The sequence below is a fragment of the Zootoca vivipara genome, chromosome 15 (assembly GCF_963506605.1).
Source record: "Zootoca vivipara chromosome 15, rZooViv1.1, whole genome shotgun sequence".
NCBI lineage: Eukaryota > Metazoa > Chordata > Lepidosauria > Squamata > Lacertidae > Zootoca > Zootoca vivipara.
Window position 1 is genome coordinate 23567333 of NC_083290.1, and position 23910 is coordinate 23591242.

A 23910-nucleotide genomic window follows, 5' to 3' on the forward strand; every position below is an offset into this window, starting at 1 on the left:
TTATGCTGCTGTGATGCAAAGAGGGAGAATATGTGGCGGAGACCCACAAACAGTCACACTGTTTGCTGCAAGCTCAACCGTTTTGCATGAGCATCATATTTGTACAGTGGGAATGCTGGATCTGCAGGCAGATGAATAATAATAATATATAATAATAATTTATTATTTATACCCCACCCATCTGGCTGGGTTTCCCCAGCCACTCTGGGCGGCTTACAACAGAAAAATGAAATAAAATAATCTATTAAACATTAAAAGCCTCCCTAAACAGGGCTGCCTTCAGATGTCTTCTAAAAATCTGGTAGCTGTTTTTTTCTTCGACATCTGATGGGAGGGCGTTCCACAGGGAGGGCGCCACCACCAAGAAGGCCCTCTGCCTGGTTCCCTGCAACTTGGCTTCTCGCAACGAGGGAACTGCCAGAAGGCCCTCGGTACTGGACCTCAGTGTCCGGGCAGAACAATGGGGGTGGAGACACTCAGGGAGGCAATCCTTCTCCGGCTAAGAGTGGAAGAAACCCAACTGTTTCAAGATGAAGGTGCTTGAAAGTTCAACGCAGGAGCAGTTGGTGTCTGTGCCATGTTTTCCCCTGAGGGTAGCTGGAGGGTGGCTTATGCCCCAAAGCATAGAGAGCTAATGTCTCCACAGAGCATACCTCCTCTGCCGTGGCCCCAAAGAACTATGGATTTTACATAACGTTAGCCATGCAGATTCATTGTTATCATGTCATTCATTCATTATCTCACAGTGTAATGACATCTGTTAGCCCAAGAAGACTTGAAGCTGAAACTAAAGTGCTTCTCACTCAGTGACTTGACTTCGTCCCCAGAGGTCCCACAGATGCCAACAAGTTTGAATGCTCACTTTGGGACACAAATGAAGAACTCAGAGTGAGCCAAGAGGGGAGGGGCGGGGAGAAAGATTTTGACAAAGCATCATATGCCCTCCCTTCCCCTGTCTCGCAATCGTCTCATTGTTGGTGGACCTTTGAAAAAGCAAATTGCAAAGCAGCCATACCTATCCTGAAATGCCTGCTCCCAGGTCTTGACACTGAAAATCAATCTGAACAGCTTACATTTCGGATTGTGACGACATGGTCTGTGCAGGCATCACTTTGTATGTGAAGAAATGTATATAGGGGCAGAAAGACACAGTGGTTTGCAAAGGTGGAGAAGGGATGAAGGATGTTGCATTAATGGAACCAGGATGCACTTCCTATGTAACAGAAGATTATTCTCATCCTTCTATGATTTATACATCAAATAAATTCCCTTCATATAATATATACTATATATGTATATATCTCGGGGGGGGGGGGGAGGAGAGATTTTATTTAGCTCACTCCTCTCCTTGCTGTTTCTCACAATAAACTGCTAAAAAGGAAGGGAGGGAGGGAGGGAGGGAGGGAGGGAGGGAAGGAAGGAAGGAAGGAAGGAAGGAAGGAAGGAAGGAAGGAAGGAATGCCTCTTTTGCAAAGAAGCAACCTACCAGGGATGGGTGAATGCGTTCAGTTCCTCTATTTCTATTTCCCCAGTCTCAAGTTCAGTTCTCCACATTTCTACATCAGTTTGTGATATAATGCATTTTCACTAATATATGCATTTTTGATGCCCATCTTACTGTATGCATTTCAGTACAAATTATTTGGCTGGAGTACTTCAGAGAAGTACAAATTTCAAAGGACGGCTGTGTTTTGGTTTCTGGACTATTTTTTAAAGCGTGAATGAGGCAGTTTCACCTTTAAATGTGCACTGCAGTGAATTTCTCTTCCCCTGCTCCCCATCCCTATGGTCCAGCAGCAGCCTAAAACAGCGCAGTCCATCCTAGCCGTTTGGAACTCATTATCAGCTCATTCCCAATTTTTCTATTACACCTGCAGATCCCAGGGCTGCAGTGAAGAGTAAAACAAGGTTAGCAGAACTGAAGAAAGTATCCAGATAAACATGAGCAAAGGCCTTGGAGAATACGCTGTATGGAGGTGCAATGTAATGCAAAGTCTGAGGAGGCTTGCATTTTTGCAGTTCAGACCACAGTGCTATCTTGCCTTCCATCGCCTCCCAGTTGACAAGTGCCCCAGCCCAAAGTTCAGATGCAACCACGCAACTCCACAATATCCCATTAGCATGAATGAGAAGAGGAGGGAGGCATAAACTGGGTCGGATGCCCCATTAGTGTCCCTGTGTCAGGAATCCATATTTGATTAAATCGCAACAAGTGAAATTGAGAAAAATGACAGGCCCATTTAAACTTGCCATATATAGTTACTTGCGAGAAAACAGATGTGTGTGGAATGGGGAAACGGGTGAGGAGGCTGGGTTCGGGAGGTGGCAGGAAAAGAAATGATGGGGAACAGAAAATAAAATAAACATGCCATTAGTGTTGAGGGGGGGGGGGCGGGGATGGAGACAGGGAGACTGGGCAGGAAATTTATTGGTGGTTATTTGTTAGGAAATGTCTGATGGCAGCCGCAGATTAACGTGACGTTAGCTGCAGTTTTCCTCGCTGAAATGTGAAGGGAAGAGGCAAGGAGGAGAGCAGATGGGGCCCTTGTTTCCTCCCTCCTTGTGCTGTGCAAGCCAGATCTTTAAAGGACGACTGCTGTGATTAGTTATCAGGCCTGCCATTGTTAAATAAATATTTATTGTTTTAATTAGCTAATTGCCACACTGCTCTTATGTGTTATATTAATGCTAAGCTACAAGATTGTTCTCCAAAACCAACAGAGGGATTGTGAGGTGGGGGAGCTGGATTTTTGCTTGGTGTGTGTGTGTGTGTGTGTGTGTGTGTGTGTGTGTGTGTGTGTTGCTGTTGAAGAGAGAAGAAAAGGGAAAGTATGCACAGTCTCCAGATTTATTTTCTACGGTGCCCCAGGAGGGATTGGATCACATAGTTCATGGCCCCTTTCAGTTCAGTGGTGGGAAACATTCAGGGTCATCACCGATCTAATCCTACTCAGAGTAGACCCATCAAAATCAACGAACCTAAGGGAATTATCGTAACGGTAATTGACACCATGCTTTATTATCTGCAGGGTGGGCTACAGCAATGAAAATGCAATGGCATCACAGTAATTTGCAATCACAGATAAAGGTGGGTCTGAAAAATATACATCTCGAATCTTAAAAGCTAGGGTAAAGAGGTGCGCCTTCAGCATTTGCAGGAAACTGCTTCAGTGAAATCGCATATACTAGGAACACCATTGAAAAAGACTGCAAACACTTTCCCAACCACCTCTCCATATGCCTCAAAGGTTAGTCCAAGGGCTCCTAGGACTATACTCGCAAAGGCTCATGGGATTGCTAGATGCTGCTTTTGCACTCTTTTAGGGCACTTTTGGCCTCTTTCCGTGCCGCGTCCAGGTTTGCGGCAATGCACGCATACATGGTTGTGCCTGCCTTGAATGCAATTAAATAGTTGCCTGCCTTGAAGGTGCCAGGCACAACTCCGTGAGAAGGGAGTTCCGCAACTTAGGAGCTGCCACGGGTCCATCACTATCCAGAGTCTCTGAGGGGAAGGGCCTCCTCTGCTAACCTTAGCACCCAAGATGGTCTGTAGGGAAGCTGGTAGCTTTTCATTAACATCAGTGGGTCTACTGTTGAGTAGAATTTAGCTGAAGACAACACTCAGAAACACTTCCCAGCACAAGGAAACCTCAAAACAGATAGGCTGTTTTTGGGTTTGGGTTTTTAAAAATCTCACACAGCCCAAAAGGGTGCAAGGCACGTCTCTCTGTCTCATGATACAAACCCCCTCCTGGAAAGCAAGGAAAATGATACTTTTCCATGCTATGTACTCCCCCAAAACGGCTAGCATTCTGAACAGAACGTTAGACTTCCCCTGGGGCAGGCATCCCCAAACTTTGGCCCTCCAGATGTTTTGGACTACAATTCCCATCACCCCTGACCACTGGTCCTTTTAGCTAGGGATCATGGGAGTTGTAGGCCAAAGCATCTGGAGGGCCGCAGTTTGGGGATGCCTGCCCTGGGGGAAGGACAAGGTTCAAATTCCTGATCAGCTGTAACACCCACTAGATGGCATTGGGCAACTCACCACCTCTCAGGGTTGTTGTGAATCTGGAACAACTTTCCTTTACCTGAGCTCTTTGGATGAAGTAATAATAATAATAATAATAATAATAATAATAATAATAATAATAATAATATATTATTTATACACCGCCCATCTGGCCGGGTCTCCCCCGCCACTCTGGGCGGCTTCCAACAGAAGTATTAAAATACAATAATCTATTAAACATTAAAAGCTTCCCTAAATGCACACATACATAACAACAGCCTGCTAGATAATAATAATAATAATAATAATAATAATAATAATAATAATAATAATAATAATAATATATTTATACCCCACCCATCTGGCCGGGTCCGTCCGTCCCGCCACTCTGGGTGGCTTCCAACACACATCAAAATACATTAAAATACCACAGACAAAATCTTCCCTAAACAGGGCTGCCTTTAGGTATTTTCTAAATGTCAGGTAGTTGTTTATCCCTCTGACCTCTGATGGGAGGGCGTTCCGCAGGGCGGGTGCCTCTACCGAGAAGGCCCTCTGCCTGGCTCCCTGTAGCTTTGCTTCTCGCAGTGAGGGAACCGCCAGAAGGCCCTCGGCGCTGGATCTCAGTGTCCGGGCTGAACGATGGGGGTGGAGACACTCCTTCAGGTATACAGGACCGAGGCCGTTTAGGGCTTTAACGGTCAGCACGAACACTTTGAATTGTGCTCGGAAGGTAAGATATGAATATGGTGAATCAGAAAGCATGGGGGAAATGCTGGAACCATTCTGATGCGCTCTTGCAATGATCCTTGATTCGCCACCTAGCAGAGGCAACAGAATTCTAAGTGGGTTTTAATTACTTGTTTGTTCTTGGCAGTCAGAAGTACTCCACTGAGAAAGAGATGCAGAAGCTCTGTTTGTATTGGTGAGGACGGGTGCATCTTTACTAGCCGCAGATATTTCAAGGGCAGAAGCTGTGAATCTGCTGTAATTGTTTTAGTGCTTTGTATATGTTGTTGCTCAGCTGATGGGAAATCAAGTGTGTGTTCTTATTGCCCACGGAACATATGGAGAATGTATTGAAATACAGAGCAGGTATAAGCAGTGTTGCGTTCGAAGCTTTTTCAGTGCATATATTCTGGACCGGTGGCTCTTGGGAAACACTAATGACTTCGAGTCAGTTTTTGTATAGGTGCAACTACACACAGTCCCTGTGGAGGCAGGCAAATAGAAAACAGCACTGGCTAAGGATAAGTTCGGAAAAGAAACAGAACAAAACTCAGAGAGCGCAATTTTACTTCCATGCGCTGAAAAGACAATGGAATGAGAACCCAGGAGGATGGAGAAGGATGCTTGCAAGCAGAAGCTCAAAGGCTGGAAAGGATCCTGGGCAGTAGGATCAAGGAAGCAATTCCCCCACAAGACAGCAAATAGCCCCATACGGAAGAACAGGCTATTCTAGGATATATGGTCCGGTGCTCTCACCCAGTAAAAAGCTTCCAATCTCCACATGGATGAACTTGTTCAGTTAAGGGCCAAGTTATAGCATCAGCAGAAGCATGCAGTGTGTGAACTTTTGTTATGCCCCATGCTGGAACCCTTCTCCTTGATAGGCTGGCGGTGTCTGGGGGTACACACACACACACATCACATGAGCTCATGGATCATATAGCTCAGCTACAACAGCCAAATCCTGCAGATCTATTGAACTATGGCAGGCACCCCCAAACTCGGCCCTCCAGATGTTTTGGGACTACAGCTCCCATCACCCCTAGCTAACAGGCCCAGTGGTCAGGGATGATGGGAATTGTAGTCCCAAAACATCTGGAGGGCCGAGTTTGGGGATGCCTGAACTATGGTTTCTATCCTTCCAAGGTCTTACAACAGGTCCCAGATAATTAAACAGTCATATGTGAGAACATAAGAAAAGGTCGCTGTGATTACAAAGATCCAGCATGGGTTTCTCTAAAACAAATCATGCCAGTCTAATCTTAATTCTTCTTCTTCTTTTTAAATGGAGTTACAAGCTTGGTTGATCAAGGGAATGCCATGGATGTAATGTATCTTGATTTCAGTAAGGCTTTTGACAAATTCCCCCATGAAATTCTTGCAGAGAAGCTGGTAAAATGTGGGCTGGTTGATGTTACTGTTAGGTAGATTTGTAGCTGGTTGACTGACTGAACTCAAAGTGTACTCGCCAATGGTACTTCATCATCCTGGAACAAAGTGACAAGTGGAGTTTGCAGGGTTCTGTCCTGCGTTGTTCAACACCTTTGTAAATAAACTTGGATGAAGGAATAGAGGTGGCGCTCTTCAAATTTGCAGGTAACACCAAACAGGGTAAAGGTAAAGGGACCCCTGACCATTAGGTCCAGTCGCAGACGACTCCGGGTTTGCGGCGCTCATCTCGCTTTATTGGCCAAGGGAGCCAGCGTACAGGTTCCAGGTCATGTGGCCAGCATGACTAAGCCGTTTCTGGTGAAACCAGAGCAGCGTACAGAAGCGCCGTAACACCAAACAGGGAGGGGTGGTTAATACCTCAGAAGATAGAATCAGAATTCATTATGACATCAGCAGATTGGAAACAGGGCCAAAACAAAGAAAATGAATTTCAATAAGGACAAATGTAAGGTTCTACATTTAGGCAGGAAGAAGCAGCTGCACAAATATAAGATGGGAGACACCTGTCTTTTACCAGTAGTACATGTGAAAAGGATCTAGTGGTCTTAGTAGACCACAAGCTTAGCATGAGTCCACAGTGGGATGGAGCAAAAAAACCAAAAAAAACCCAAATCAATTCTGCATCAACAGAAGTATAGAGTGTCATGATCAAGGGAAGTCATAGTCCCATTCTATTCTTCCTTGGTAAGCTCCCACCTAGAGTACTGTGCCTAGTTCTGGGCACCACAGTTTAAGAAGAATATTGACAAACTGGAACATGCGCAGAGGAGAGTAATCCTTTCACCGGGGGGGGGGGATTGATGAAGCCCCTTCAGCCTCTCCAATTCTTTGAAGGTTAAATGGTACCCATGGTTTGGTGCACAGCTCTGCAGACACATTCCTACTGTTCACTTGCTGTCTGATGGTGGTATATTATGGGATAGGGTCCCCAAGATTTTCCTGACGAGGACCATTTTCCATTAGTTGCTGTGCACCAGGAAGATAATGTTATACGTGTAGTTTCTCCTGCCAAGGGGATGACAGGAAGGAAGTGAGGCAAAATAGCAAAGGAATAAGATAGCCTGCCAACCTGTTGGCAATTGCTTGGAACTGAGCATTTGCTCCATGTGCAGGTTTGGGAGTCTGTGTAAGGAGCGGGGTTGATTTTGACATCAACAGAAACCTTGACAACAGGAAGTCCCTCCCTAGACAGGAAGTCCCAGGAGGCTCCGTTTTCATGAGCCTACAAGTCTCCGTCCAACGAGCATGGCGGCATAACAGGAATAAACCAGAAAGAAACAAAAACTTTAAAAGGCCAGCAGAGAATGAGAACCTGCCTCAAGCACCTGCTTCTGCCTTTCTTTATCTACCTTTTTTAGTTCAAAGTAATCTTGCTTTTTTATTGATTTTCCCCTCTCTGAGCCAGGAAATTTCTGGCATCTTTTCTCACCTAGGTGCAGCTAGGGGCAAAGGTAGGATTAGTATCAAAACATTTTGTGTCTGACAAAGGATATTTTGTATGTCTAATATTGTGGAGGGATTGAGGGAGAGGGTTTGGGCGGCTGGCCAGACCAGGCTAAGGTACAGCCCTCGTCCACAGGGTGCAAGGGCTGCCAACTTATCTGTGGCCTCATTGCTCCACGCTGGCTTCCCTCACCTCTCTCACTCGCTTCCTGAACACACAGCATTCCTCACACTTCAGATCCTCAGCTGATGGCTTCTGTCTCCTCTTCAATGCTGATGTATGTGAGGGTAGCTGGCATTACCCAAATCAGGTTCTCCAGCTGGGGAGGGGTCTGTTGTGCAGTTACAGCCCACATACACCCCAGGTTGTTGGTTTAATCATATATGAATTTTTGCTCCACTTTTCTAGGCGGATGATTATGATGATGATTTTAAACACATGAGCCTGCTCACATTAAGGCCTCTAGGTGATTTACAATAAAATGTATTCACTGCTTAATTTTTGCTCCACCTTTCAAGGCAAACAATAATGATGATATAAAATATATGAATCTGTTCACACTAAGGCCTTCAGGCGCCTTGCGATAAAATTGATTAAAACCATCCAGTAGGGACAATATAAACCTTGCACTAAAAACACAACAAAAGCAAACATTTAGAAAACAAACTTAACAGAGAAATACCCTCCTCAAGCCCAACTGTAATCTCCAGAAGACTGAACAATTATGATGTTAAAGGCACTGAGCCATACAGGATGTTGAAGTTGTTAAGAACTGCAGACATGCAAACCATCATCAGTGACAAAGGCTCTTGCAAAGTGCACAGGTGGGGGAACCTGCAGCCCGCCAGATGTTGCTGGGTGTAATGGACTGGTTGGGTGCAGAGGAAGAGGAATGGTGGAAGGAACCAGCTGGGGAACCACTCAGGGAAGAGGGCTCAGAGCCTGGGGATTGGTGGTGGGATGACAATATGTGGTCAGAGGTAGAAGAGGGGGAAGCCTGAGAGGAAGAGGTGTTGGAAGCTGAAGAGGTATCAGGGTTTAGCGAGCTGGGAGAGTCTGTGGCAGAGTGAAGTCCAGAAACAGAAGCAGAGGAGGAGGGAGGCCAAGGGGCAAAGATGAGTCAGGTTGGTGAAGAATCCAGAGTGTCTCTCCCTCCTGCTGTGACAAGCTCCCCTACCCCCTGGTCTCCCAGAACCAGAAGAGGCATGAAAAGGGCAGAGGAGAGGTTGGCTTCATGCAGGCACTATCTCTGGTTGCTTGGGAAAATCCACAGAGATCTGAGGGTGCTTAGATGGCAGCAGGAATGTGGGGACTTGCAGTCTCGCCAACTGATCCATGAGGGCAAGACCTACCGGGGATAAGCTGTTTTGCTCATTAGGCCTGACACTCCACCAAGTCTATGCAGATTGTGTTCTTGCTAATAAAGAGAATTAACTTCAATTTAAATGGTGTGATTTACTGTTGGCTCACTTCTGACACTGAGCTACCACTCCTGTCATTCTTAACCAGTGGCCATGCTGGCTGGGGCTGATGGGATTTGGGTCCAGCAACATTTGAAGGGCCACAGTTTCTCCATTTCTCGCCTAGTGTTGGACCCAGGGAGACCAAGGTTCAAATCTTCACTTGGCTCATTAGCTGATGTTGGACTGGTCACTCCTTCTCAGCCTAACCTACCACATAGGGTTGTTCTGAAGATAAAGGAGGGGATGATTATGTAAGCTGTCCTGAGCTCCCTGGGGGATGTGCAGAATCAATATATAACAAAATAAATGATTGGTTAACATTTTATAAAAGTGATTGTTTCACAATCACAGCTATCTAACTTTTGTATTAGTACAAGTATCAAGTATGATTCTATTGTCCACTGTTCCCATTATGCTAACAATTTGGGATTCCATCCTTACAAAAGTCCACAAAATTACTGGCCAGCACCTACAAAAGTGAGTTAGCTCTGCGGAATATTTTTCAGGCAAAAACTTAAACGTTCACTTTAAACAAATAATTGGATAGTTTCTGGTAGTGGCCAGGTTGGTGATTGCCAGATTTTGGAAGGGATTGGGAGAGGCAACTCTGATGACATGGTACCAAAAGCTGTGGCAGATACATCTAAATGAAAAATTTGCAAATAAGCTAAAAATGGCAAGAGGGGGAAATAAAAAAATCACAGATAACTTTATGACAGAACAACAATGTTTTGTTATACATATGGACAAGACAGACAATGGAGGACTTCCTAGAGTAGGCATCCCCAAACTGCGGCCCTCCAGATGTTTTGGCCTACAACTCCCATGATCCCTAGCTAACAGGACCAGTGGTCAGGGATGATGGGGATTGTAGTCCAAAACATCTGGAGGGCCGAAGTTTGGGGGTGCCTGTCTTAGAGCTTATAGAAAATTTTGCTTGGTTTGATTTCTGATACTGGACTATTTTTATTCTATTGCATTGGATAAGATGGCTTGTCTCTGCTTTTTGATGTGTTGCATAACTTGGCTATATTCTGTGCTTCACCATAGTTACTAAGTGGGGAGAAGTTTTTGTTGTATATTTTCTGTTGTTGCATATGTTTAACCTTAAGAAGAAAAGCAATAAAAAGAAATTCAAAAAAATTATGTTGATGCTTTTAAAATACTGGGCCATATTTCACAAAATTTGACAAGTGAGTTGACCAGATTTTGTCCTCCTGGTGAAATGTCCAACTCTAGCTGACTCTGCCATGTTTTGAATTGAAATGGCTAAATAGTGAAAAGTTTCCACAAGTCTTTGTTCCCTTCCTTAGCCAGAAAGTGTTTGCATGCAGGTATCTCTCACAGCAGAAACATTTCTAAGAGACGTCTCTTACCATATGAACTCGGTAAAGAATGCTAATCCCCAGAGTCATAAACGGCTTGGAGAAATCAATCACCTTCTCTCGTTCGGCTGTAATCGTCAGGCCAGCCACTGCCAAATCAGCTTTCTAAAAAGAAAAGAACATAGTGAAGATCAATATCTCTTCCCCAAGAGATATGAGGGCAGAAGGCAGCAAAGGAATATGGAATGAATGGTCTCCAAAAGACTTCTCATTCAGAGGTCAGACTTAGCAAGAGGCAAGAGGCCAATTCCAAATGCCATAGGTGTATGTAGCTTCACAACAACACTGTGAGGTAGGTTCAGCTGAGAAATAGTGACTCACTCAAGGCTACCCAAGGGTCCTGAGCTCTGAAGATGCAGACAATTGAGTCCTGAAGCCTTCCAGGGAGCAGACTCCAGAGATCTCAATAGAAGCTTCATTGGAGAGTGAGAACTCTATCCCTGATTCCAGAGGAGATAGTTTAGCCCCTCTTTGGACTCAGGAGACGCTTCCTCCAAACCACCAGCAGCCACAGAGCAACTTCTTCCTCCAACCTTCCAGGCCCAAGGGCTGCAAGAGGTATCCCAAATCTGGAACACCCACATGCTGTATAATAGAATGGAGCCCCTTTAACTTCCAGGGAGGCTCCATCCAGAGAGATGGCTCTTGAAACACACATCTCTCTGCAGAACTACGTAAATTGCTAGCCAGCTCCAGATGCACATTGGAGCAATGGCTCCCAGCTCCTCTGGCCTGGGTGACACATGTTGCAGAATGAGGTGGCTACGAGATGGAATAGCACTGAGATGGAATAATGGATGGCGTCATTTCATGTGGGTAGGAGAAATCACAAATGTGTGATACTCTGTGTTAAAAGGGGAGCAATCTGACAAGTAGCTCAGGAAGGGCTGGGATTTCTTCCTGACGTGCTGGGTTGTTGTGATTTGGGCTGGTATTTTGATACTGTCAGGAAGATTGGTACTAGAGCTGTGCACCCAGGCTGGACAAATCCCATCTCCTTTCCCTCTCACCCCGCTTGCTGCCAACTGAATGCTTAATTAGGATTTAAAACATGGATTAAACATGCAGTTGTAGGCAGGGGAAAGGGAGTGCAGGAGATGGTCCAGGCACGAGCCTCTACTATCACCATCTTCTCCCCCACCCTCCTCACTGCCACCCCATGTAACTAATCAGGGCTCTCCAAGGTCTGGTGTGGCCCAGATTGGGGCCTGAACTGTGTCAGAGGTGCCTTGCACAGCCCTAATTAGTACATGGGAAAACAATAACAAGGCAACCCTACCTACAGTCTGAAGTGAGTCTCCATCATCTCAGGATTCTGCCAACTCATTCTGCTACATGTGAAGGCCAGATCTATGTGAGGGCTCATCAAGACTTCCTTTTGCGCTGCACTTTTCAGGCATTGGTCTGTGCTTTTCAGGTCTGTGTCCAAGTGACTTCTTCTTCTTCTTCTTCTTCTTCTTCTTCTTCTTCTTCTTCTTCTTCTTCTTCTTCTTCTTCTTCTTCTTCTTCTTCTTCTTCTTCTTGTTGTTGTTCCACTGCTTTTCCTAGGAAAACCCACTGTTTACCACTGAATTGGTTTTCCCAGGAAAAGTGGCAGGACCAAAAAGAAAAACACCACTCAGATACGGACCTGGAAAGTGTGGGTCTTTATCTGAAAGCATGGTGCAGAAGAAAGTCTGGACGAACCCTGAGGGCTTATCCACACTTATATTTTACCCTGCACTTTCTAGGCACAGGCCCACACTTCACCAGTTTGTATCCATGTGCTTCCCCCGCCCCACCCTTCCATGACACTTTCCCTAAGGAAACATGATCTTTACCAATGGACCAGAGCAAACAACAATTTGGGTTTTCCACATATTGCTCAGACCCGGACCTGGAAGGCTCAGCCCTGTGCCTAGCTATGCAAAGGTAAGCATGAGTGAGCCCAGAGTGTGCTACCTGGTTCTACAGGGAGCTCTCCATGGTCCTGACTTTCAGCTCCCCTGACTAGCACTCTACCAGACTCAGCCAGAATATCCCTAGGGTTCCAGCCTTTGTAGCTCTGTACTGCATTCTCCTTGCACTAATGAAGCCCGTGACACTGATTGGCTGATGGAGCTGCTGTGAGCTGCCTATCCCCTGAGATTTGTTTCTGACAGTTCTCCCTCACATTTCTATATAAGAATATAATCAAGGCAGTTGTAAAAATATAATCAAAGCTTGGGTGGAGAGTGGGATGACTCCTTTGCATCTGAAGGTCTATGATCCAGCAAGAACCGTGGGTTAGTTTTAGTTGTCTTTCCCTCCCTGTACTTGACTATGGGTTGGGCAATGCCCTCTGCATCCCAGGATGGATGTTGTCCAATTACATTGCTGCCCAGGTACAGGAGGCAGGATGTGAAGAAACTACCTAGTGCTGGGTATGCAAATACCTTCCCTCAAGGAAACAGATGCCACATGTCCCCAAGACCCTTCAGGAAAGGGCTGTGACTCAGTGGTGGATCACCTGTTTTGCATGCAGGTCCCAGGTTCAATCCCCAATGGTATCTCTGACTAGGGCTGGGGGAACCTCCCACTGCCTGAAACCCTGGAGAGTGAGATGCTGTCAGTCAGTGGCAGGCAATTCTGAGCTAGACGGATCAATGGTCTGAATTATTCATTTATTTAATGCATTTATTTGTATACACCCTTCTTCTCCAAGGATCTCAAGGTGGTGTACATGACTCCCTCCCCTTTTAATCTGCAAAACCACCTTGTGAGGTAGTTTAGGCTGGGAGACAGTGACTGGCCCAAGGTCATCCATTGAGCTTTATGGCTGAGTAGCGGTTTGAACTCCGGTCTCCCAAGTCCTAGTCTGATACTCTAACCTGATACTCTACACCACACTGGGTCCCAGTACATTGCAGCTTTCCATGTTCGTAAGCCATGACATACCATTGCTGGGGGCAGTGGTGGTTGGTGGTCATCGGAACTGGTATAGACACAAGGCAGGAGGACCAACTGTAGGGGGAGCCAGAGTCAATGACAGGCAGACACAATTAAATCTATTTCTGTCTCCACCCTCCTCCTCCTCACTCTTCTCTTCCTTCCACCCCCTGCTGAGTTCTACAAGGGAAAAGGAGGAGAAAACTGACAGGATTTAAGTCAGCTGGACTGGATTTAAGTAGGGAGGGAGGGAGGCAGGGTGGGGCTGACTGAGGTTGGTAGGGCCATGCCCCATTCACCTTGTTGGGCCTGCCTCCACTGGCTGGAGGGTAATGCGATCATTTCCCATGGGGCAATAAATACTTTGCAATGGGAAGCTGCTGCTGCTGCTGCCGCCGCCACCCCCTCCCTCAGCTAAAAAAGACCTTGCGGAAAATGAAGATGTGAGATGCATCTACCCTCAGCTCACCCACAAACACGGAGGAGGAGATGTTGCACTCTTTGATGAAAAATAAGAGCTGTCAAAGGTGCAATGCAAATTAATATTTTAAAAACTCTTTCCAATTTAATCATCATGTAACCGAGATAAGGATTTTAATTTTAAATAGGATTTTTATTACTATCGCTTTCTTGTAATGGGTTTGAATTGCTTTTTTTAAAAAATAAAAAAATGGGGAGTACCACACTGTCTCCCTCACTTGCCAGTATTACTTGCAAGGTATGAGGCAGCTGTGCTGCTCCTGAAAATGGATTGCTGAATACACTAAATTGCACTTCACGCCCCTGGGCTTCATGGGCTCCTTGCTGTAGAGAGGCTTGTGAGACATTAAATGGGGAATTTATCACCCAGGATTCATAACCCAAGTTGTAAACATGACATGACAGGTGTGTTGTATGTGCACCTCGCAGTGTTGGGTGCCTGATCTTACACTGTCTATACACTGAGTCGACCTCCTTTCTGATGGGGGCCTGCAAAACCTTTCAAGCCATCACCCATTTACAGAAGACGACTCTCTGTGAGACGGCTATAAAAAGCAAGTGAAGAGAAAACAAAAGTCTTGGCTTGTGGGAACATCTCCTTTATTGCCCTTCTAGGAGAAAAACATAAAATAAAAACTAGATGAAAAAGAAGAAGCTGGCAGTACATGAGCATAGCACACGGGTCAAGACGGCAGCAATATTTCAGTCTGGTCGTCCAAAGATGACTTGAGCTATTTCTAAAGGTGTAACTAAAGTGGGGCCAACTACAGAAGCCCTACTTTACACATCCTGAGCTTTAAATCTCTAAATGGTTTGGGTCCTAGATACATGGAGGCCTGGTCTCCTCCCCTAGGAGTCCATCTGTGCACTTTGGGCATCAGGAGAGGCCCTACTTGTGTTCCCATAGTTGTTATGCATAGGGACATAAGAAGGGTCCTTCTCATTGATGGTGCCCAGCTTGTGGAATTCTTTTCCTTGCAGGATCCCGTTGTTCAACCACCACCACCTTTACCTGTCTTCAGCTGGAGCTCTCTCCCTCAACTGATCCCTAGTATTATAGTAGTTTATTCCATATCTTTCTTCTCTTCTCAGTAAGCCAGACAGACATTTTGCAGAGAGACATTCTGCCCATAGTTGTTTCTGAAGCACTACCATCATATATATAAAAATCATGGCCACCAAGCATCCTTTAACACATGCCAATAATCAAATCTCCCGGGGCCCCTTGAAGCTGTAGCCAGAGCTATAGAGTCTGGATTCTAGCCAATGCTCACCCTACACTGAGCTGACCCATTGAAATTAATGACTGTAACTTAGGTCCATTAGTTTCCACTGGTCTACTCTGGGTGAAACTGCCCCTTCTGCCAACCAGCTCCTAAACAGGGATCAAAAACTGATGCAAAGCCATATATTTGATTCTGCAATAACCAGTGGAAAACTGGAGAAATAGCACCCCCATGGAAGTCCCCCCCGCTCCCCCCCCCGGTTACAAGATCTTGGTTTCTCATTCAGTCTTATGTAGAACTCTGTGTATTCTGAAGCAATTCCAAAAGTCCTATTATTTTTAAGCATCAGTTTGGACAACAAAGAAACAAGAACATCCACGCACAGAGACCTCAGACAAAAAAATAACAAGCACCCTTCCACCCTCCATCAAGACCCAGAACACATGAGCCAAAGCGCCAGGTTTTATTTCTCCCGGTGAGCGATGATTGTTTGACGGGGTCAAAATGTCCGCATCAGTTTTACAATATGTGCAGCTCAGTAAAGTCCCGAAAAATGAGAGGATTTTCAGCATCTGGGCATCTGCCTCAGTGTTCCTTTTAGAAAGTGTGAAATTCATTAAGAAAGCAGCAGAGAGGTCGCATCTAGGACATAAAGGGAGAGAGGACAGTTTGCTCCAAATGGTGAAACTTGCTGTTAACAAAACAAAAGTCCTGTTGTCAGCATTTTTTAAAGTTCAGTGTGGGTGAGATTTCAAGCCCAAGAGATCTCTGTTTGGTGGGATGCAGGAATGGAGCAGCAGACCTCTACAGGGGGGGCTCCTCGATCAAGGGTGGGTGTCTTCTTCAGTGTCTTGGTAAGCTCGTAGCAACTCTCACCCTAACCTCACATTGTGTCTATTTATTGGATTCTGTGTGACAGATGGGGCAAAGAAATTCTTTTCAGCAAAACTCCACATCCAGTGCTTTAATTTAACACCACAGCCGTGCCTGCAGAGCAGTATGTTGTCAAGTGCAGTCTGCACAGCATATTGGACTTTGCTATTGCATAAAGGTGTTGGAATGAATTAAAAGGCAAAAGGCCCTTGATAGTAACACAAAGCCTTTTAGCAAAAAGACAGCTAGTGTTGGTTTTGCAGGCATACCTGGAACATCTAGGCAGGGGTGGAGGAAGGGGGGTGCAGTGGGGGCAGGCTACCCCAGGTGCCACCACTGAGGGGTGTGTGTGTGTGACAAAATACCAGGCAGCACTCACCGTGGGGCCTGCAGTGGGGCCGAGTCATGCGTCTCTCCTGGGAGTGATGCGGTGGCTTGGGCGCCTGCAGGCTCTACACTTCTCAAAATGGTCCACCCACCGCCTCGCCCTCAGCTGTAGGGCGGCTGAGTGGGAGGAGGCAGGCAGACTCCTCGGAGCGCCCAGGGAGTGTCCTGCCCCGGCTGGCCCCGCCCCCGCAGGCATTTGGCTCATCCCAGGGTACCGCCCCAGGCGCCCGATTGGCTTGCTTCACCGCTGTATCTAGAGATCTACATTACAGATCACATATTCTGAGAAAAGGAAACTAAGGCCATGTTCACACCATCTATTTAAAGTACCATGATCCCACTTTAAATTGTCATGGCTTCCCCCAAAGAATTCTGGGAGCTGAAGAAGGGTGCCAAGAGTCACTAGGAGACCCTTATTCCCCCTCACAGAGCTGCAATTCTCATTTAGCAATCTCTCTTCATGGGAAACTCTGGGAGTTTCAGCTCTGGGAGGGGAATGGGGGTCTTCCAACAGCTCTTAGCACCCCCAATAAACCACAGTTCCCAGAATTCTTGGGGGTGGGGAAGCTGTGACTGTTTAAAATGGTATCATACTGGTTTAAATGCATGGTGTGAATGTGGTGGCCCAAGTGTAAGGTGCCCGTGGGGGACTCAAACCAAAGCCCCCAGTAGGCAGGCGCCATTGCCTAACTTCGGGCATCACCTGTGCTCTAATTCTATTGCAAGGCTGGCAGACTGAGCTCTGGGCTTCAAGGGCTCCATCTAGGCTGGGAGGCCTGTTAGCCGGCACATCAAGTCAGATGACCCTTGTGCATAAATTCCTCTTTGCCAGGAACCTGAGAAGCCCTGACCTCAGAGCTTAGTGCTCAGCCTTGTGAGGTCTCAGCCTAAGATGCTGCTTCCTTGCACTGGTTTCTGCTTTTGATCTTGGTGTTTTCATTATATATTTAGTTGTTTGGGAGATTATGCCCAATTTTTTAACTGAAAAAAGGCATCTGGGGAAGTATGGTAGCTCAGCTGTAGAGCACCTGCTTTGTGTGAAGTTAAATTGCAGGTTGAATCCTAGGCATCTCCAGGTAAGGCTGGGAAAGAACCCTTGTCTAAAACCCTGGAGAGCTGCTGCCAGCCAGTGTAGGCACTACTGAGCTAGATGGACCAACAATCTGACTTATTCTAAGACAGCTTCCTAGGTTCCTTGTGACAGATTGTAATAACGCACACAGAGAAAGCCAAAATTTGCACCAGCTATGACCACATGCCTGCCCTTTGAGTCACCCGTTTGCAGCTCTGGAATGTCACCTCTACCTGCTCTGGACCCCCACCGCCTTCTTCCAATAGGCAGCTGCCCTGGATGCAATCGACACAAAGCTTTGGTTATGCCTCTGCATCGTCAGCTCTGAAAGGTCACAAGGGAAGGTAGTTAAGAGTTGAAATAGAATTTTTGTGCTTTCTGTGTCCCGACAGATGTGCAACTTCTTACGCGCATACTTCACTAGCTCTGTAGTTTCTTGCTACACAAGCAAAGCGGGAGATTTCCAAAGCATATTAGAGTAGCATCAGCATCTCCAGATTCTTCCCAGGCAGAAGATTGCTTAAATTTGAACAAAATGCTCCCTGCATCAGAGTGTCCCTTGACAGACTGCTGTCTGAAATTAAAAGCATGACCCGACTCGGCTGTCATTAAATGTTGATGCTGTCTCTGGTAGGAGATGCATGCTCAGAAGATGCCGACGTTTCACAGGGCTGTTATTAACTGAGTTCCACGAACTTGGCAATTAAACACACTGGAAGGTTTAAATGCGGGGACAGAATCTCTCCCAATGGATGATCCTGTTATGGTGGCTGATGGAGCTCATTCTGACCCTAATGGTGATGAATGGTGTTCAGCGCTGGTTTAAAGTGGCAGTTGGCAACTTGTTGAGAGGCGATCTGCTAAGCAAGACTCCTGCAACACTTAGCACTGTCCCAGGGCTGGTGTTTTACTCCTGCCTCTCCAGCTGTTTAGGTATCTTCTGCCAAACAAGGCAAAGAAAGCTAGCCTCAAACACCTGCTGGGGTTGGAAAGGTGATTTCACCTGAGTCTAGCACCAGTAATGATAAAGAGAGCTTGCTCTCTCGCACTTTCCTTCCAGAGACTTGGGCAGATTGTCTGTAAAATGAGAGAGGAACCTGAGAATTACATTTTGCTAATCTATCTCTTAGAGACAATTGCTGTATGGTTCTGTAATTCGTGACCCGTATCTCAGAATCACAGTTTTAATTTTTCGCACATATCTTACACTCCAGGGAACCTGCCTCTTCAAAATAGAAGTATGAACTTGATCCTTCGCTACAGGCAGATAAAAGAAAGGACTTTTTTTGTTCTTCTTTTTTTTTTTTTACAGAGTGCATTATTCATTATGAAATTCACCGCCACAGGATGTGGTGATGGCTCCTAGCTTAAATGTCTTTATAGCAAGATTAGGAAAATTCATAGAGCATAGGTCAACCAATGGCTTTGAGCAATATGCAACCTCTATATTCTGAGGTCGAATACCTTGAAGATCAGATTAGTCCTGCATTCAAGGCCTACTTTGGGGCTTTCCCAGAGGTTGGCCACTGTGGGAAGCAGCCTGCTGAACCAGTTGGAGCTTGGGCCTGATTCAGGAAGGCTCTTCTGATGTTCCTATTCTTCCAAAGCAGTGAACATAGTCATCATGGCTGGGAAGTTTCCTGGGTTTGACTTGGTATAATTGCACCTTTCTGTGTCCAGCAAATTTAAGAAAACAATCCATAACTTCTTTAGTTCTCATGTTCACAGCCTGCATCTTCAAGGCACAAGTAACAAGAGACGTTGAGGGCAAACCTGAGAAGATGCTCTGAAAAATTCAGGGTCAAGGCTCCAGACTGTAATCGTACTGCCTGCAGATAAAATACTATGGAAGTGTCAGCCCACACTTAAGAAATAACTTATGCAAATGCTTTCTCCCAATCTCCCCTCTGGATTCCATTTTGGTTCTAAATATGCACAGAGAACTGTAAAAACAGAAGCCAGTTCATGGGTATCCTAGCTTGCTGAGTTCTACAGAAAACATTTTAAGTACCGTAATTAAAGGCAGCTCTGTTGGGGAAAAAGAAGAAGAAGATTGTAGCAACCCTTTTCAGGTTACCCTGGCAAAGTTTGTTAAACAGGATAAATAGATTATCCTGCTGATTCTCAAGGTCTTTGTTTAATAAATAGCATTTTTCCATAGTCCTTTGCACTTCGCTAGCCTAATAACTGTGTTGGTTTATCAGCCACATGCAACTCTTATTTGCTGCAAGCTATAAAGACCTAAACCCAAATCTACAAGATAACCATTAATACTGGGTAAGATCTGTGCTTAGAAGCAGCAACTGCATCTCCTTAACTCTCAGGTGAGCCTCAATTCTTGTCATTCTGGTCAAAGACGTGTTGGGTCATGCTGGAACTTCCAGTACTGCTGAGGCATGGTTTTTCCACAATCAGCTAGAAATGTATTTAGAAAGGTGTTTCCATACAACACTTATTATCCAGCAATGCCCTTCACCATGACCAAGATCTTTCTATAATATCTACTAACAAGCCGCATTCCAAAAGGACCCCTGCAATGTTAATTAACGCCTTTCTCCTTCCAGATTTGACCTATTTCATTGCTTTCCCTAGATAATTGCTAGGGATTTAATGATGAATTCCTCAATTAATCAACTTCTGTTCCTCCCAAAACAAGGAGAGTTTTCTTTTCTTCTTTCCTTCATAATGAAATTTAAGACTAATCCCATGTTTGTACTCAACAGGAAGTAATAACATTGACTGGACCTGAAGACAGGATTTTTTAAAAATTCAAGGCACAGTAGCCTTTAAAAGCATCAATAATGCTTTGCTTATCCAACATTCCACACAGTTTATTTATTATTAAAAACTGCTAAACGTTATTCCAAAGCAGCAGCAGCAACAACAACATGAGGATAATGCAGGATACACTGGAATGCGAAGTATTTGGAAACAATGTTCTTTTGAGGCTCCATTAAATGTGGGTAACAAAAAATGGCATTTCTAGAGAAACAGCTATTATGGATGAAACAAGTGACCAGTTGATTGGTCTCCATTCCTACTGAAGTTCAGTAACCTGCCAGACCAGCAAAGGTGAATTTCATAACAGAGCAACTCCAGACTTGAATTTCTGTTGGAGTAAAACTGCATAATAATCCAGCTCCAGTTTCAAAGCAAGCTGAAAGCAATACATCTTATTTTGGTTTTTGATATTTTATATTATTATTCTATTTTTAGTTGCTTTAGTCAGCAAAGGTTAATTCAAAGAGATTTTTAGAAGCAAACATTGAAAACAAGAGTATAAATCACTCAAAATGCTCACTGATAATATATATAAAAGAGCAGATCGAACTCAACCTTAACCCCACTGAAAGATAAGCAGAAAATTGAGGTCCAATGGCCTAGGTGGAAAAAAGAGAGTTTTTGTGTCTGGTATCTAAAAGAGATAGTGATGATGCCAGGCATGCCTCCCTGAGAAGGCACACAGAGAAGGGCCTCAGATTCTGAATGCAGGGCTCAGGTTGATGAGATGCGATCCCTGTGGTATTGGGGTCCTGGGCCACATAAGGCTTTTTAGGTGAAAACTCTCCATTTGAATTGGCCTTCATTTGAATTGGTCTTCAAAGGATGTAATGCATTACAGCAGGCCTGTCCAGCAAATCGATCACGACCTACTGATCGATCACGGGATGTCTCTGGCCAATCCTGGTCAATAGCGGGATCCTGACCCCCCAAAAAGCTTAACAATTTTGGCTCATCCTCCCTAAGACAGCTTTCCCCCCAAATGTCAACAACTCTGGTCAATCCAATGGGTAGATCACTTCCCTGGGAAGTTGGAGAGCCCTGCATTACCACAATCTAATATAGAGGTTACCAGAGCACAGACAACAGAAGTCAGGCTATCCTTGTCTGGATTGCATTACAAATGCTTTAGATGTGCATGATATTATAATTTCCCAAGAGGCCGTGCACCTGCAATGCAATGATTTATCTCATTTTATCATATTGTTGTGAGCTTGGCTGGCTTGATCGCTGTTGAATGAGTGGTCAGGACCCTGACGAAAGAACACAAATGCTTGCAAATGATGGTTGCTTGTCCCCATGAATAGGCATCTTTGCCTGCAGTGTTGGGGTCTGAGAGGATACTTGACAAATGCCTGTGAGGGAAACAGAAGGATGAAAGGAGGCAGGAAGAGAAGCAGATATAAAGAGCCGAGAGGAGCTCACTTGAGCTGGAATCTTCTTCTTTGGCGATTACTCATAGCTGAGTAAGATTGTCTTCCATAAACACAGTTTTAACAATTTTTGCCTTGAGACGGTCTTTAAACCTCTTTTGTTGACCACCAGCATTACGCTTTCCATTTTTAAGTTCAGAATAGAGTAGTTGCTTTGGAAGATGATCATCAGGCATCCACACAACATGACCAGTCCAACGAAGTTGATGTTGGAGAATCATTGCTTCAACACTGGTGATCTTTGCTTCTTCTAGTACACTGGTATTAGTTCGCCTGTCTTCCCAAGTGATGTGTAAAAATTTCCGGAGACATCGTTGATGGAATCTTTTGAGGAGTTGGAGATGGCGTTTATAAGTGGTCCATGTTTCACAAGCGTACAGTAAGGTTGGTAGTACAACAGCTTTGTAAACAAGCATTTTGGTTTCCCTGCGAATGTCCTGGTCCTCCAACACTCTCCACTTCAACTGGGAAAAAGCTGCACTCGCAGAGCTCAGTAGTGGTGGAAACATGATCTCCTCTTTCTGTCAGTACCACCCTGGAACTGGATGAAAACCAGGAGAAGAGGAGGGCCCTATTGCCAGACCTAATACCCATGGTTCCGGAAGTCTGTTCATAAACTGAAGCGAACTTTCCCATTGAAAGTAATGGAAAGTGGATTAATCTGTTCCAGATGGTCCGTGGAGTACTTAAACTGAAGCGTTCATAAACTGAAGCGAACTTTCCCATTGAAAGTAATAGAAAGTGGATTAATCCGTTCCAGACGGGTCCGCGGAGTACTCAACCTGAAGCGTACTTAACCCAAAGCATGGGTGTAATTGGTTCCGGAAGTCTGTTCATAAAACTGAAGCCTTCATAAACTGAAGTGAACTTTCCCATTGAAAGTAATGGAAAGTGAATTAATCCATTCCAGATGGGTCCGCAGCGTTCATAAACAAAATTCATAAACTGAGGTGTTCGTAAACCGTATAGGAAAGGTCCAGCACATGGGGAATTCTGCATATGTCCTTTTCTTTATTAGAATGAGTGTTTCTAAGCTTCTTCTTCATTTCATTAGCTGCAATTCTTGTTTTTCAGAATGTCTCTTTAAAAAAATGTGTTGACACTTACCATATATACTTGAGTATAAGCCGATCTTTTCAGCACATTTTTTATGCTGAAAAAGCCCCCCTCGGCTTATACTCAGGTGAAGTGGGCGGCGGAGGGGTGAGCAGCCCAAAAGAAACCCTTTCTCGCCTCTAGTCCCACCGCCGCCCACCTCTCGGAAGGGCAGGCACAGGAGCCACGGTTGGGAGAGGCACTGCGCTGCACTGTGCCTCTCCCAACTGCGGCTCCTATGCCTGCTCTTGTGAGTGGCAGAGGCGGCGGCGGAGGAACAAGCGGCCCGAAAGGAGCCCCTTCAGGCTGCTCCTTCCTCCTCCTCTGCCATTGCCACCTTTTCTGCTCCCTATCAACCGACAGCCATCACCCTCATCCAGAATTGTCTTTGCAAATGTTTCAAGGCATGATACAGAGGTCACATTTTTATCTCGGCGTCTGAAATATTTGCTGTCCATCAAGGATTAGGGCTTACATTTATAACCGTGTTGCATTTATTTTTAGCCTTAATTTGACAAAAACTTAAATGCTGAAAACAGTAGCACAGCTCTAAATGGATTCTGGGCTGTGTGTGTCTCACAAACATGCTTTTCGAAAGCAAAACCACCATCCCTGGCAGTCTCAGGCTTACAGTCAGGGGCTGCCTATGGGGGCTATTTGAAGAGGGCAGTCCTTTTACTGCTGCTTCACATGCACATCTTGCGGTGTAGGGGTGGGGAAGAGATTTGATTCAGTTTGCATTTAAATGCAAACCTACCTGATTCACACTTCCTGAAGCAATACGAGAACTGAAACACAGCCACCCTTTGAAATCCACACCCCTCTGAATTTTGCCATGCAGTTCAGCAGCCAAGGAATGTGCATAAAAATTCATATGCTGAGGTAAAGTGCGTACATGAAAATACATATATTGGTGAAAATAACATGCAAGGCTGCATTACTGCAAGGGAAACTGATTCACTAAAATGTGTATATTGGGCAAAATTGCATACAGACAAGTATATTAGGAGAAAATTGCATTAGTACGCAGCTGAACTTTTATAACGACTTCTTTAAAAATTGCAAACTGGTGTGGAAATGTGGAGAATTTAAGACTGGGAAAATGAGAAGCTGAAATGGCAGGTTCACCCATCTCTAGTTGTAGAAAGGACAGAGGAAAACCCTCAGGTTG

The 23910-nt window shown here is 45.2% G+C and overlaps 1 protein-coding gene across 1 annotated transcript in view; it reads right to left on the reverse strand.

Moving 5' to 3' along the window:
• GRIK4 (glutamate ionotropic receptor kainate type subunit 4) overlaps positions 1 to 23910 on the reverse strand; it is a 444259-nt gene that overhangs the window by 32139 nt on the left and 388210 nt on the right. Inside the window, exon 13 of the mRNA XM_035139827.2 lies at positions 10477 to 10590. Within this exon, the coding sequence (XP_034995718.1) occupies positions 10477 to 10590 (114 nt within the window). The remainder of the gene's footprint in view (positions 1 to 10476; positions 10591 to 23910) is intronic.